The following is a 16142-nucleotide window of genomic DNA, read 5'->3' on the forward strand; positions in this document are numbered from 1 at the left end:
AGAGCTTACAATCTAAAGAAGTAACAAGACAGGTCTGATAGAGAAAGTATGGAGTCATGTAGAATGTGACAGCATAAACTTGAAATGCAAATATAAGAGGCAAACAGTAAAAATGGTGGATAAGTGGAGTAGCTTTCCAGCGGATACGGTATTAGGTTTATTAAGTGAAGAAATTGATAGAGGCTGCCTGGAACATAAAACCAAACCAAGGACCAAGTAAAGTTTAGAATTTGTTATTGGTTGAAAAGTCTGTTCAGCGGTTGCAACGTTGGTTAGAAATTTGGATCAGAACTCTTGTTTCTGGTAGTATGAGGTCATCAGTATTACCAATGCATTCAACTAAAAGCTCCTCTTTTGTGACATCACACATCATAAAGTAGTAAAATATATATATATCTTGGCATGACAAGCATCCTATACATTGCTGTAGTAATTTAGTCTCCTGCTTAGCACTGTAAATTAATAGATTCAGTCCTTTTAAATCAAACATCCATAACAGTTCTTCTTAATGAAAAAAATACATCTTATTGTGTATAGAAACTCATGATTTACATTGAAAAGTAAAAAAGAAAAACTGGATAGAAAATGTACAGCTTTCTACAATATCCCAAAATCCAATTTGTAGAGAGACCCCAGATACACCTTTCCACCAATACAAAATTTAGTGGAATCCATTAAATCTTCCTCCGTTTCTTGTTACTTTTAGCACCAATAAGACGACGTTTTACCTCCAAGCATCGTATGAGGTTAAAAATCTGTAATTATTCAGTAATTCATCTTGGCTGAGCATGTTCTGTAAAGGACATTTAAAAGCAAAGTTGGCATTAGGTGGTATGCGGTTCCTGGTATAAACTATATAATACTATAAGTAATGTTTAGAATAAATTTTCCAGGCATATGGGACCTTCTCTAGTTCTGAGAAATTTCAAGTTATAACCAACAAATGTAATTTTATTTAATTAAAAATGTACCGTTTTATAATAATTCAATTTATAATCTTCTAATCTAATGCGAGAGCTTCTAGCCTGGCCGCTTGGGAATATATCCAATAAAGTCTGCGTTTTCTCACAATTCCGGAGAGAGCTTAAACTAACCGGCTTCTTCAAAACAACATTCAAAAAATAAAGTATTTTTAGAGCTTAGTTGGTGTAATTGAAATGTCAGCCGCACTCCCGGCAGAATGTAAAATTCTCTGAAATACCTTTATTATGGCAGCAGATGAATTTTACATGGTGGCAGGCAACATGCTGTTTAATTCATAGACCATGAAAGATTCATCTGAGTATTTACTCTGCATTATGGACGCGATTGCTTACGCATAAATTACTCGCAATCCATTGTCTCATGTAATCAAAGCTATTATCTGAACCATACGCCTAGCCAAGTTATTAATGAGACTACTTACTGTGAGGTTATTAATTTCTTCTGAGAACGCACCTATCTGCTTTACCATGCCTTCTGAATGCTCCATCTGTAAAATCAGTCGTTAATGGCATAATTATGTACTAGAGATAAGCTTTTGCACTTATCAATCAGGTATTGGCAACCACTGGAACACCAGCTACTGTGGACTACAACTCCCATCAAGCTCCAACAGCATCAGCCTATGACCGAAGGAGGCGTAGTAGAACGCACAGTGACTGGAGTGCTAGCGGCTGCTTTCCCTGGGAATTCGGAAAAAAATAACAGTTTTAGTGCTATTAGGAATTATAAAAAAAACCCCAAAAAAAACAAAAAAACATGCCATACAAAAAGAAACAATAAAAGGTTAAGAAAATAGCAGAAATAAAGCTGGTCTCACTCAATGACAATGATTGTTCATATCCATAGTTATATGCAAAAAAAGAAAAAAAAAAATCAAATCAAGGCAGTCTTTCATACAGGACATTAAAACAAGATACACCTGCAAAGTGATCAACTTACATTATTATTACATTATTTTACCTTCATAAATAAGACTACGGAATTCCGAGGAAAAGTCAGTATAACAGTGACCTCTAGTGGTCAAAATAGGGTTGTGCCTCTTCTTGCACTTTCAAAAAGGTTATGCGCTGACATTGGATTTCTCACCTTAAAAACAACTATCTATAAAACTGTGGGCCATTAAAAAAGGAAAGAAAAAATAACTAGAACAGCAGTGGTGAAAGACCATGTGCGTTAACACAGCACCGGTTTCTCATCCCCTACTCCTTAGAAAAATTAACTTATCAGAACTCTATCCTGATTCCTAAACCAGTTGCAGAACATTTACAGAAATGGAATACAATGATAAAACGGACAACCAGCATGTCTTGCTCAGAGATGATGATCATTAACATTCAATGGAAACTGTATTGTGTCGTCAATATACCTTACCCATGGATTTCATCCGTAGAAGCCTAGAGATATCAGGGCAGGGCAGTAACTTATTATTATAAACATCTAAAATGAAAACCACTCAAATTCTTTAAAACAGCTCAAGTAATTAAAGTGTCTTTCATGTGGCCGCTCTGCTTTAAAACCACTTGTATACATCTCTGTAATTTCCAATGATTTAGGCAAATTCCAGCGAATTGTTTTTCCAAGCATTTCAGAAAACACACACAACATGCAAATTGCGTTAGGTGGATACATTTGGATATTTGATAAAACACTAGCAAGGTTTTTCTTTTAGTGATTTCCATTTATTGTGTTTTAAATTAACTCTATAAAAGATATATATCTTTTTTGCGCCGTTTACATGTAACATTATCCATACAGATCTTTCTCAGTCCGCAATTCACTCACTGTCTATTCCACATGCAATAAAATACACAAAAGCAGCAATATTTATACAATTATTAATCCTAGACGTATAAATAAATACACAGGGTTAATTTAAAAAGTATATTCAGTTCCTAAAATATAGATTTATTTTCTGTATAGCGTCTATGGATCAATAAGTTCAGGCAGCTGCAGTACAGACATGCTTCTTTTTTGGTTAAAAAATAATAATAAAAATACAAAAACCGATCCCGTTTTTTTGCTTTTAATAATCATTTAATAAAAATATCTCTATATAAATTAAAGTCTTTGATGACGACATGCTGTTGATGCAGGTAAGAAGAGTTATATGGAGATGCATGGTTATTTGCAAGCATTGGTGGAGGCTGATGACAATGGACAGGGATGTCGGATGCAGATGCCTTCAAATTAGTCTGCCCACCTGGTCCAGTTTGTCCATCTCTTTGGTGGGAACATTGCTTGAGGATTTGAAATCTCCGTAGCATTTCTGAGCACCGTTACTTGAGTCCACGGGGCAAATGTAGTCGGTGGAGTCATCAGACTTCTTCTTACGAAGGTGGCCAAAATTGGAGAGTCCAAGTTTCTTTGGCTGAAAGGTCAACAACAAGCTTGCAATTAGAAGGGTGGATTCAGGAGTCAAGGATATGGTACATCTGTAATATTTGTAACAAATCTCCCCAAAAGACTTCACATTAGCTTAAAGCGAAGTATACGGTTTTACAACCTGTGTTCTATTATGATGTGCGTAGGGATCAGGGACTTAGGTAGCAAGCTTAAGGCAAGGACCTCCAAGGTAGTATTTTCTGAAATATTACCTGTACCACGTGCCACACCAGAGAGGCAGCGGGAGATTAGGGAGCTAAACAAGTGGCTCAGAAGCTGGTGTAGGAAGGAGGGGTTTGGGTTCATGGAGAACTGGGCCGACTTCTCTGTCGGATACAGGCTCTACGGTAGGGACGGGCTGCACCTCAATGGGGAGGGTGCAGCTGTGCTTGGGGAGAAGATGGTCAGAAGGGTGGAGGAGTGTTTAAACTAGGGAAAGGGGGGGAGGGAAACTACAATATAGAAGGGGAAGATAGTGTAGATAGAGAGCTGGGGCTTATAAATGTACCTGGGGGTGGAGCAGAGGGAGGGGTTATAATAGTTAATAGGGATAGGCTTCATAGGGAAAAAAACCATACACCTCTAAATTGTATGCTTACTAATGCCAGAAGTCTGACCAATAAAACTGACGAACTGGAGTTAATAATGTCTGAAGAAAATTATGACATAGTGGGTATAACAGAGACATGGTTGGATGATAGCTATGACTGGGCGGTTAACATACAGGGGTATAGTCTATTCAGGAAGGATCGGAAAAAACGAAAAGGGGGAGGAGTTTGCCTTTATGTAAAGTCCAGCCTAAAGGCCACACTGCGGGAGAATATATGTGAGGGAAATGATAATGTGGAGTCATTATGGGTAGAAATATATGGAAAGAAAAATAATAAAATACTGATCGGGGTTTGCTATAAGCCACCAAATATAATGGAAGCAGCAGAAGATCAATTATTAAAGCAAATAAACAAGGCAGCTAATCACAATGAGGTGGTTATTATGGGGGACTTTAACTATCCCGACATAAACTGGGAAACCGAGACCTGTGAATCTCATAAAGGAAACCGGTTTCTGACTATAAGTAAGGATAATTATCTGTCCCAAATGGTACAGGACCCGACCAGAGGGGGCGCCCTACTGGACTTAATATTAACCAACAGACCTGACAGAGTAACTAATGTGCAGGTCAGGGGACATCTAGGAAATAGTGATCACAATATGATGCATTATAACTTGTCCTTCAATAAGGGAACTCTTAGAGGAGCCACAAGAACTATGCACTTTAGGAGGGCAAAGTTTGATCAACTAAGAGAAGCCCTTAACACTGTAAATTGGGAAAATGTCCTCAAAAACAAGAGTACAGACGCTCAATGGGAGATTTTTAAGAATATCTTAAATTCTCACTGTGAAAGGTACATACCGTATGGGAATAAAAGAGTCAGGAACAAGAGAAAACCAATGTGGATAAATAAAAATGTAAAGGGGGCAATAAATGGCAAAAAAAGGCATTTAAGCTACTAAAACAGGAAGGCAGTGAGGAAGCACTAAAAAGCTATCGGGAAAAAAATAAAATATGTAAAAATCAGATAAAAGCAGCAAAATTGGAGACAGAAAGACTCATTGCCAAAGAGAGTAAAACAAACCCCAAAATGTTCTTTAACTATATAAATAGTAAAAAGGTTAACAATGAAAGCGTTGGCCCCTTAAAAAGTAATGAGGGAGAAGTTATAGACGGGGATCAGGAAAAAGCTAATCTATTAAATATATTCTTCTCTGCTGTATTCACAGAGGAAAATGAAATGCCAGGTAATATACAGCAGGATGAGATAAATGCCCCAGTACATGTCGCCTGTCTAACGCAGGAAGAAGTGCAGTGCCGCCTAAAAAAAATCAAAATAGACAAATCACCAGGTCCAGATGGCATTCACCCCCGCGTTCTAAGGGAGTTAAGTAATGTAATAGACAGACCCCTATTTCTAATATTCAAGGACTCTATAGTGACAGGGTCTGTTCCCCAGGACTGGCGCATAGCAAATGTTGTGCCAATATTCAAAAAGGGGACAAAAAGTGACCCGGGGAATTATAGGCCTGTTAGTTTAACTTCTGTTGTGTGTAAACTGTTTGAGGGTTTCCTAAGAGATGCTATTTTGGAGTATCTCAATGAAAATAAGTGTATGACTCCATATCAGCATGGGTTTACAAGGGATCGGTCCTGTCAAACTAACCTGATCAGCTTTTATGAGGAGGTGAGCTCAAGACTGGATCGGGGTGAATCGCTGGATGTCGTATATCTTGATTTTTCCAAAGCATTTGATACGGTGCCACATAAAAGGCTCGTACATAAAATGAGAATGCTTGGGCTGGGGGAGAATGTGTGTATGTGGGTAAGTAACTGGCTCAGTGATAGGAAACAGAGGGTGGTTATTAATGGTACATACTCTGAGTGGGTGACTGTTGCTAGTGGGGTACCACAGGGGTCAGTTTTGGGTCCTATTCTTTTTAATATATTTATTAATGACCTTGTAGAGGGATTGCATAGTAAAGTATCAATCTTTGCAGACGATACTAAGCTCTGTAACGTGGTTAACACAATAGAGGACAGCGCACGATTACAAATGGATCTGCATAGGTTGGAGGCTTGGGCTGGGATGTGGCAGATGAGGTTCAACACAGATAAATGTAAGGTTATGCACATGGGGAAGAAAAATCCAGGCTGGGAATATGTATTAAATGGGAAAACACTGGGGACGACTGACATGGAAAAGGACTTAGGAGTTTTAGTTAACAGTAAATTTACCTGTAGCGACCAGTGTCAGGCAGCTGCTGCTAAGGCAAATAAAATCATGGGGTGCATCAAAAGGGGCATAGATGCCCACGACAAGGAAATAATTCTACCCCTGTACAAGTCACTAGTCAGACCACACATGGAATACTGTGTACAGTACTGGGCACCAGTGTACAAGAAAGATATAGTGGAGCTGGAGAGGGTTCAAAGACGGGCAACCAGAGTAATAAGGGGAATGGGAGGACTACAGTACCCAGAAAGATTATCAGAATTGGGGTTATTTAGTTTGGAAAAAAGACGGCTTAGGGGGGACTTAATAACTATGTATAAATATATAAGGGGACAGTACAGAGATCACTCCCAGGACCTATTTATACCCAGGACTGTATCTATAACAAGGGGACATCCTCTACGGCTGGAGGAAAGAAGGTTTCTACACCAGCACAGACGGGGGTTCTTTACAGTAAGAGCGGTGAGATTATGGAACTCTCTGCCAGAGGAAGTGGTGATGGTAAACTCAATAAAAGAGTTCAAAAGGAGCCTGGACGTGTTTCTTGAAAGCAATAATATTACAAGTTATGGATATTAGATTAATAGGGACAGAACGTTGATCCAGGGATTTATTCTGATTGCCATATTTGGAGTCGGGAAGGAATTTTCCCCCTGGTATGGGGCAATTGGCATCTGCTTCATAAGGGTTTTTTGCCTTCCTCTGGATCAACACAGTAGGGACACAATATGTATATAGGTTGAACTTGATGGACTTTGGTCTTTTTTCAACCTTATGAACTATGTTACTATGTTACCATTAGCATTATGAGTTGGGCTTTATGTTGCCTAGTGGCTGATGTGGAGTTGCTGATATATTGACAATATGTGGAGATTAGGTGAAACGCGCCGGATGTCTCCCACCCTCCGAATTCCAAGGGTTTCGAGAAGGTTCATTGAGTGATTTACAGCCCATAGTGAACTTACGCTATTCAATGTTTGGTCTTAGTCTTCGTTGCTAAGACTGGAGAATTTTAATTTGAACATGGTTCCTTATAGATCAGTTTAAAACCAGTGATCCAGCTGAGCCCCTTCACCCACTACAGTTTGGAATTTAACCCACATAATCATCCATCTACCGATAATTTTTGGCACCAATATAAAAACAGTACATTCAAAAAAAATATATAGGACTATATAGAACAAATTATTTATATCATGTTCTCAGGTGCACAAGGCGCCCAGACAGAAGAAAATGTTATGATATTGGAAGATTATCTCCCAGAATGGGATCAGACACATACCCGGACTTTGGCAGTAGTAGACAGAGGTGTGTAGGTTGTGGAATCCATAATTTCTCTTTTCTCCTGTTGAGCTTCTGGTCCTATCAACAAGTTAAAGTTTGTCGCGAGGTGTCTCCTCAGCAGAGTTTTTTGAGGCGGAATGTTTAAAAGCATGGCTAGCGTGTCGGAGTTAAATCGAGGTTCAAGCATCTAAAGAGACAAAATATAGGCATAAGTATCATTTTAGGGATTTCTCTCTCTTTCGGAACACATCTGCCTGTTGCGCCCTCTAGTGGCTACATTTTGCTGTGATATATAAAGCGTGTGCCCCTGCCCCTGCCAGGAGTGGGTATAGCGGTTACAGAGGAAAGAGAAGAAAGGAAAAAAAAAAAAAAAAGGCTGTTAAATACCACCGGATTGGAGCTGTTCCCAGATACCCTGAAGATTTTAATACAGAAATTGATACAATTGGCAGGTGCCGGCACCAAAGACAGGTAGTGAAATAAAATTTATTTCCAATAAATTAAATAAAAATAATTTAAATAAAATCGTATGTAACGGGGTGTTCATCCGAAAACATCTCCTGCAGGAAAATAGTTGTGGGGTAGGTAAATGCGTACGAGGGTCCTGCAGAGTCACCCCATGCATTTGCAAAAGAGACACAATTGGAATTTAAGGGACTTCTCAGCTATGGCTGGAGCGTCCCTTTATTAACAAACTATTGTGATTAATAATCTTGAATTGGTTAAAACTGGCAAATATCAAATGAGAAAGACTGCTTGAACCGTATGTTATTTGTTATATATGTCATATAGATTTAAAATACAAGCAAGAATTGGACAATATCTTACAATAAGACCCCCATGAACACCACTCCCGCGGAGGTTCGGTGCATATTCTGCCAGATCCACGGATCTCAGCCACTCCATAACTCTGTGATTAGACCACTGGACCACTTCAGAAGGGGAGATGCCATTCTGCGAATAGGAACCACAACGCGATTAATACTTTTCACCCCATCCTTATATATGATCTCCATCATTTCACTAGAAATAGAATACCAGGTACGATACCTCATCAGCCGGCCGTCTGCGCAGGCAGTTTGGATTAAACTTGTTAGCGTGTAAGACGTGGATGGCACATTTAATACTGAGATGGTGCAGCTGACTGGTCACTTTCAGAAACAGGAGATCATTCTTAAAAACAGAAATAGATTTGATGTTAACAGATAACATTGATCTATAGTATTTATAGCGATCGTTTTGGGTATTTTATACACAGCATACTCTAAAGCACACATGCTGGCTTTACACAAATAAACACTGAGAGGGTTGTAGATAGGTGGAACAGCTTCCCAGCAAGAATGGGTAGAGGCTAATATAGTAAGGGAATTTATACATGCACACGATATGCATATGGCTATCGCGATTCTAAGACAATACGAACGGACAAAGCAGAGCTCGAGTCTTTATGGCACAAAAGCTGGGCCAAATTGTTCTAATCTCCGGTTTAAAATCTATGCTTATATATACAGACATTATGAAGTCATCTGCTGTGGGTAATAATTAAATAATTAAAGGAACAGTCAATGAAGGTAGCTCCATCCCGACTGTGCTCTGCAGATACTTCTGTGTAAAACACTTTTTTTTTTTTTTTAATGAAAATTGCCCCAGTTAATTATCCAACAGCACCGCGTGAAACATTCTCTTTTCCTTGCTATATTTTCTCATCTGTCTCAGGCTAGTTTATTGGATTATCACATCCCAGTTTTAGCTCGGTGGCTCTAAGCCTTTCCTTCCTCTTCTCCAGCGCAGAGATCCGTACTTGCCAAAGCCCTACACCTGTCCCTCCGGAGCAAAACATGCCGAAGGAAAGGATCACGTTTCTCCTACAAACATCGTGATGTTTTTTAAATGTCCTGGTTTAGAGTTGATGCTGCGTGACAGAATACCATCAACAGCGGGCTTCACCAGCCATGGACTTTGTAGACCTCAATTACCAAGTTCAGGATAGCTATTGGGTCACTTTGTCGATACCCAGGTTGACCAATCTCTATATTTTAGCCAACAGCCACCTACAGGCCTGCTTTATTGTCACATTTCCACCAGTTTAACCAATCATATAGAACTGATGTGTGGCCTGTAAGCTTTCTTTAATGTAATTAGTAGACATTCTATCAAAGGTCTAGGCTTTAATTTTAGGGGAGCATCTAAAAACCATCATGGGTTTAACAAATAAAGCCTGTGAAGTACATGGACCACAGTAAAGAATAACCGGTAGCTTTGGGCAAAAGTAAAACGGATGCGTTGGCTCATACCACAGTTATGTATTGAAGCACTTTCCCATCGACCCGCGATTCGTGAAACTGATCTTTGTACTGAGGCAAACCGATATCGTCTAGCCATCCTGCCAAAAACAAAAACGAGGAAATGCTCAGACTCAGAATTAAAAACATGCGGATATTTTGAAAGAAGCGAGGAAATATTATACTTACGCGTCACCCACATATGATCTAGTTGTGCCGATTTCTCCTCTTTTTTGGAGTTTAAGGCGCTAATGGCAAGCTGAAGCTTCTTCCGATGCAGTGGGTGTTTTATCCCCAGTTCCTAAAAAGAAGATAGATTTAGTGCGTAAGACAACATCAAATGGACTCCCTAAACCTGAAATCTTAGGTAATTTTATAAATATATTCTGTGGCATCTGCCTCTGTCCAATGGTGGCTACACTTGGGTTTTCATCTACATTATCTTACAAGCCAATAACGTGGATGGTGATCAGGCTTGGTGAATACGCGCTATTAAGATATCACGGCCATGGGTTGGCCGCCTTTAGTCTCTGACTGCTGGGGTGGACTCCTATCTGGGCAACTTTCTGTACACCGATTACTAGAATCCAAAAGCAGCCAATCCATACTTCTATACGGGCCTCTCATGTGGGAAAGCAGGTAAAAGTACCATAATTGAAAAGTTTACGAACACATTGTGGTTTAGAGCCACATTCTACTTTGTGCCACCGAACCAGACATGTTATCGGTTATTCCACCAAACCACGTTAATAGCCAACCCAAAAACCTTTAGCATTGTAATTGTATTGTTTATATATATATATATATATATATATATATATATATATATATATATATATATATATATATATATATATATATATATAATAATTTCTCACCTTTTCCAGGGCTTGAGGTGTGGCAGTTAGAAGCGTATGGCCGGAGTTCACCCACTGTCTGGCGAACATGACATATTGCCCCAAGCCTAGGTCTTCTAACCAATTACAGACCTGCTCGTTGCCCCACTGCGCAAAGGGGGCGTTATAATCGCTAGAGACAAAAACAACAATGATCAGTCCATTTGCTTTTTAAATAAAATGTAATTCAAGATGATTCACATTCTGTACCGGATGTACTAAGCGTTCCCTCACAAAGTTGCACTTAGTCATTATAGTTAAGGAAAATGGATATAACTTTCTGAAGAGGTCTTTAATGTCCCAGAATCTTTTGTAACTTTACATCTTTTTTCCACATTAACCCAATAAAAAGGTATCAACTTCGACTAAAGATGTCATTATGGTTGAAACATTTATAAATGGGAATTGAAGGTAACAGTCTGCTGAGCATTGAACTCTAAGCTCTCTAATGCTTATATCCAGGTGGGGAATAATAGACGGAATTGATTTACCGGATCCATCGTACTGAAACACGGACATTTCTTTATAGCCGTCACCATACTGTCATGATATTTATTAGAATACAATGTAAAGCTCTGGCATGCATATGACCGAAACATACTCTTATCCCCTTTGTCAACTAGGAATTAATAGCAATTCTAGATCTATTTGGAGAATCCCTCCGGCACTAACAGTAACAGCAAGTAACTCCAAGAATTTTGAAACCCGCATTAAAATCACATGGTAAAAAATCCAATACCAATTTTTACTCCTGGGATCCTTCGTTCTAGAAAGTCTTGGTCCGGCGGTTGCTCGTAGGCCTCCTCTTTTAAATTCTGACAATCCAAGATCGTCTGTATTAAAGTTTCCAGATGGGGTTCTCCGGATCCTGAGCAAAAACATTTAGATAATGAGATATAAGATACCCAATGCATTCAAGATCCATCATATATAGTCACGCCAGAGAGAGAGAGAGTGAGGGGGCAGCTAAATATGTATCGTAACCTATCAATGAACTATAACTTTTTCTAAGAAACACTTTTTTTTATTACTTGTTAATCTCAATTTTTATGCTGCTGTCTTTGGCTGTAAAAAATATTTTGGGCATTAGAATCCTATATGAAGCTATACATTGGCGAGCAAGTGTTTAACTTGATTTGTCCTCCGTTATTACATTATCCCGAACAGGAAACAAAAATGTCGGTGTTTTTAGGTTTGTTAAATCACACTTACTTCCCCCAAAACTTTTTAATGCCTTTCGGACTTTTCTTGCCTTCAGGGGACACGGGAGATTGCGGACTGGACTCTGTCCCGGATGACTGAGAATATTCATTCGAACTGAATGTCATTTCCAGATTCTTCTCAGTTTCACCTGAAAGAGACAGAAGGGTGTTTTAACATTCACAGTGTAGGGCTCTGGAGATATTATGCATTAACTGCATTATAACTTGTATTTACAGCGACTTGCAGAAACTGCCAATGATTTATTCCTCTTAAAGGAAACTCATTAGGAAAAAATGGAAGGCCAAGCCGAGGTCTGAAGAAAAAAGACCAAAAATGGCCCAAAATAGACCCAAATGTCAGGTGGGGGTATGTACACTTTCGACTGAGCTGGTGCTGTTAAGCTATTCACATCTTTAGAGGGTGCAGAGATGTAGCGTTCCATAAGCAGATTGTATATGCATCTATATGTGACATCTCATATTCTTGGAGTTTTAGGAAGGGGCACCATATTGTTGCTTAGTACGCAAAATCCAAGGTACTTTTATAACAAAATCATAAAAGTGTATAAAAAACAAAAACACAAATACTAAGAATATGGTATTTTACAAAAGCTTTTAGGACACTGAAGTCCCTTCTGCAGACATTATTAAAAACATGAAATTCATTATTTTACTTGCGCAAAAGAAAAACGCTGGCCAGATATTTTGGCTCTGACAATAATCAACAAATCGCAATAGGATTTTCCTTAAAGGAAGAACATACGTTATCCAACATCCCCCCGCCATAATCATAGCACTCTAACATTTTGGGTACGTTCACTGAACTATGAGTTCGCAGGTGAGTTGAACGTTACCAAATAATTTTTACTAACCATTATAGTTATAGCTAAAGGAGACCTTAAAAAAGCTGAGAATCTAAGAAAATTAGAAATACCTCCGCGTATAAACGATAAAACATCCTCTTTAGGGTTTTTAGTTTAACGGCATTTCCAGGATTAATTATAAACATGGCATATATATATATATATATATATATATATATTTGGATCAGATCATTTAGTTTGTAACCTTTAACACTGTTAGTTTGCACAACAACTAAAGCATCTCAAAGATTCAGTTTTATGGATTCATACTTTTTTAAAGTTACATTTTGCACAGAGTATGAATCCACTTATTGTGAATACAAAAGTAAAGGACATATAACACAATTCCAAGATATGTCCGAGACATTCCACACTATGAGGTTATGGTGAGTTACGCATGCTGGGTTAGCGGTCACAGGTACGATACCTATAACGGGGGCACTGGCACTCCTTGAAAAATCTTCAAATACCACAAGAAAAAGGAAAGAAGAAGAAAAAGAGTGATGGGAAGGAAAATTATTTAAAAAAGATAGAAAGATGGAAGGCATGTGAAATAAAATTAATACAATAAAAAAAAAATAGAAAAAAAAAAAGTGAGAAAAGAAAAAACAGAATTAGGTCACATTTCTCAAGTATCAAAAAGAACCGCATACAAGGAGATTATTGCTATGATCATACGAGCTGATATGGGCACGACATCATACCTGTTATAAACTACCTCATATGCGCATCTCACTGTTACCGTATTTTACAATTTCAAAGACGGGCAGGTAGACTTACATAAGTTCCGGATCCCGTTGGTTTCACTCCCGACATGCAGGAGATTCTGGGAGTTGAGTTTCTGGTTGGCTTCATGTGCCCCATTGTGAACAGACCAGGAAAGCTTTCCAGGTAAAGTCTGGTATCTGGGGTCCTCTATATGAGGTTTATTCTGACAAAAAAAATGAGATCATTTGCAAAGGGTGCTGATACTTTGTAGATAAGAAAAACTAAGTTAATTACTAATTTTTCATGCGCTGTTCAATAGCGTAGAATGCAGGTATATATTAATTACATGCACCAAACTATGACTTCTCATTGCCCTTCATATCTCCAAATTTAAGAAGAACTGTACAAGGTGTATTTGTCATGGAAGAAACAAGAATTCTATTCTAGAATTATCATTGCCCATGATACAAGCTCAAACGACCTGTTTCAGCACCAAGTGCTTGGTCGGTTACTCTACTAAGCCTGGGAGCATTCGATGGGTTCATTACATGTTGAGGGTGGCATTGGCTACTTGGATAGTAACATCGAAACACTGAATTCGACAGCAGTTAAGACCCAGTCAGAACATTCAGTCTGCCTGTTTTTCCTGATGCAAGAGTACTCAGACCTTAATCCGTCTGTGGTCTGTCTGAGATTCAGAACAGCTTTATGCATTTCTTATGCTTGTTTACATCCCATCCGCGTTTCAGAGTCTATGACTTCTGATAAGAGTCTGTTCCACTTATCTCACTTATCTACCACCGTTTCAGTGAAGTAAAACATGTTCTAACATTCCTCCTCTATAATAAACTTTCCTCCTCTGTTTCTGTTACATCTCATCATTATATTATATATATATGTCAGGGTAGCACCAGACTTGTACCCAGTACCATGGTAAGTATTTTACAAAGCGTGTGACAAAGTACAAAAGAACAAGAAACACGTAAATAATATGCAGCGGATTAATATACCTCCGGCGTTACTATGGGCTCTGGGTTTTCCACATCAACATGCTATGGAGAGGGAAGGGAATTTCAAGACATGTAGAAAGAAGGTACAAAAGAAATCTGTTAGTACGGAGTAAGAACACAACATTGAGACTTGTTAGCATTAACATAACCCCTTAGTTACGAACGAACACCAAAAGGTAAAACCTTTCATAAATGAACCCCTCCCTCAGGAAGACATCCAGAGACGGGGGTACATTTGGTTAGTTTCTGATATTGACGTCAAAATCTTGACATTTTTAATGGTTGTAGGACCTGTAAAGACACCACATTTGTTTCATTACAGATCCGTTAAATGGATTGGTCCAATCAGAAGGAACATTCAATTGGTTGCTACGGTGATAAGATCTTTCCAACTGATCACAGATAACTGTTCGCTATAGAAAAAAAACCCTCAGTTTTGAGTGCTGTTTGAGTTATTCATTTAATAAAATATGGACACCATGGTCCTAAAATGACCAACAATATAATTATTTTGCTCTATATACAGCACATATATCTTGAAGCCACATATATTTTGAACCTATACAGTTAATGATATATATGATTACAACTTCTGGTAACACATGTTCTTCTAACCAAATACACCAGAAATGAAGAAATTAACATAATATCAGAGACAGTCTCTTCATTACAACATGAAAACGTGCTGAGGGTTTAACAAACTACACAGTAACATGAACCATCACCACAACATGCAATAAATAGTCATCGCACAAATAATAATACCCTTAAATGACTAAACAGTCATGTTACTTTTTCAATGTTAATAAAAGTAACAAGGATGTGTAGAACTAAAAACACTGCTGCAAACTGAACCTGTTATTCGTACACGTGCAAAAATAAAAATAAATGATATACAAGTTTATATTATATTATATATATATATATATATATATATATATATATATATATATATATATATATATAAAAATATTTTTTTGTGCTAGTCCGTTGGAAGAAACCGACCACAGACTTCTTAGAAAAGCATGCATTAAAATATCCAAACCATATATGTAAAAAAAAAAAAATAATAAGATCATTCCTTAGACTCAAGGCAAAGCATCTCCTGACACCTGGTGATAAACATCTTTCCCAGAGAAGATGTTCCTTTCATTAAAAGGGACAGTCTAATGTCCCTGACATCCGCTCTAAAGAAGAACGCATGTTAGGTAAATCAATGTTTATTGTTTTAACATGTCAAACGAAGAAGGGTACAGGAAGAAAAGGGGTAAGAGGGAGAGCAACATCAGAGTTGATGATCCAGCACGATACAGTACGGTATGATACATACAGCCATTGTGTAACAGAAGTTGGACACGAACATAGGTCAAAGATGTGATCATAACAGGAGGATGTGACGTTCTGCAGTGCACCGTGGTCCGCCTGGTGTGACAACATTACAATTCGGTACACTACAGTCAACCACGATGTTACATAATCAATAGGTACAGGTAGTGTCACAACGTAAGGATGTTGGGGGCCGCGAAGCTTCATGGCGCGCTAGTGTCCAAGTTAATACAGAGTGGTGCAGTACATACAGGCACAATGTGACACAAAATGAGCCCGACACTCATAAAGTGAGGGTGTAATGTTTTGTGGAGCACTGCGATTCAGGAGGTGAAAGGACTAGATACAGCGGAATACGTTGCTGGGAAAAAAAAAAAAAAAAAGGGGGGGGGTAGGGGAGGGGATGGTAAACACAT

The 16142-nt window shown here is 38.4% G+C and overlaps 1 protein-coding gene across 1 annotated transcript in view; it reads right to left on the minus strand.

Moving 5' to 3' along the window:
- Positions 1-724: 724 nt before the first annotated feature.
- Positions 725-16142, minus strand: part of LOC149276951 (liprin-beta-2-like) — a 58782-nt gene continuing 43364 nt past the window's right edge. The window contains exons 17-30 of the mRNA XM_089503240.1: positions 14401-14442; positions 13459-13613; positions 13110-13132; positions 11830-11968; positions 11357-11485; positions 10600-10750; positions 9911-10022; positions 9734-9822; positions 8490-8612; positions 8268-8393; positions 7438-7626; positions 3185-3352; positions 1406-1471; positions 725-793 (exon numbers count right to left, since the gene is read on the minus strand). Coding sequence (XP_089359366.1) covers positions 725-793; positions 1406-1471; positions 3185-3352; positions 7438-7626; positions 8268-8393; positions 8490-8612; positions 9734-9822; positions 9911-10022; positions 10600-10750; positions 11357-11485; positions 11830-11968; positions 13110-13132; positions 13459-13613; positions 14401-14442 — 1581 coding nt within the window. The remainder of the gene's footprint in view (positions 794-1405; positions 1472-3184; positions 3353-7437; positions 7627-8267; positions 8394-8489; positions 8613-9733; positions 9823-9910; positions 10023-10599; positions 10751-11356; positions 11486-11829; positions 11969-13109; positions 13133-13458; positions 13614-14400; positions 14443-16142) is intronic.

This window comes from Sceloporus occidentalis, unplaced genomic scaffold (assembly GCF_023333645.1).
Source record: "Sceloporus occidentalis isolate IW3139 unplaced genomic scaffold, rSceOcc1.0.p SCAF_223, whole genome shotgun sequence".
Lineage (NCBI taxonomy): Eukaryota > Metazoa > Chordata > Lepidosauria > Squamata > Phrynosomatidae > Sceloporus > Sceloporus occidentalis.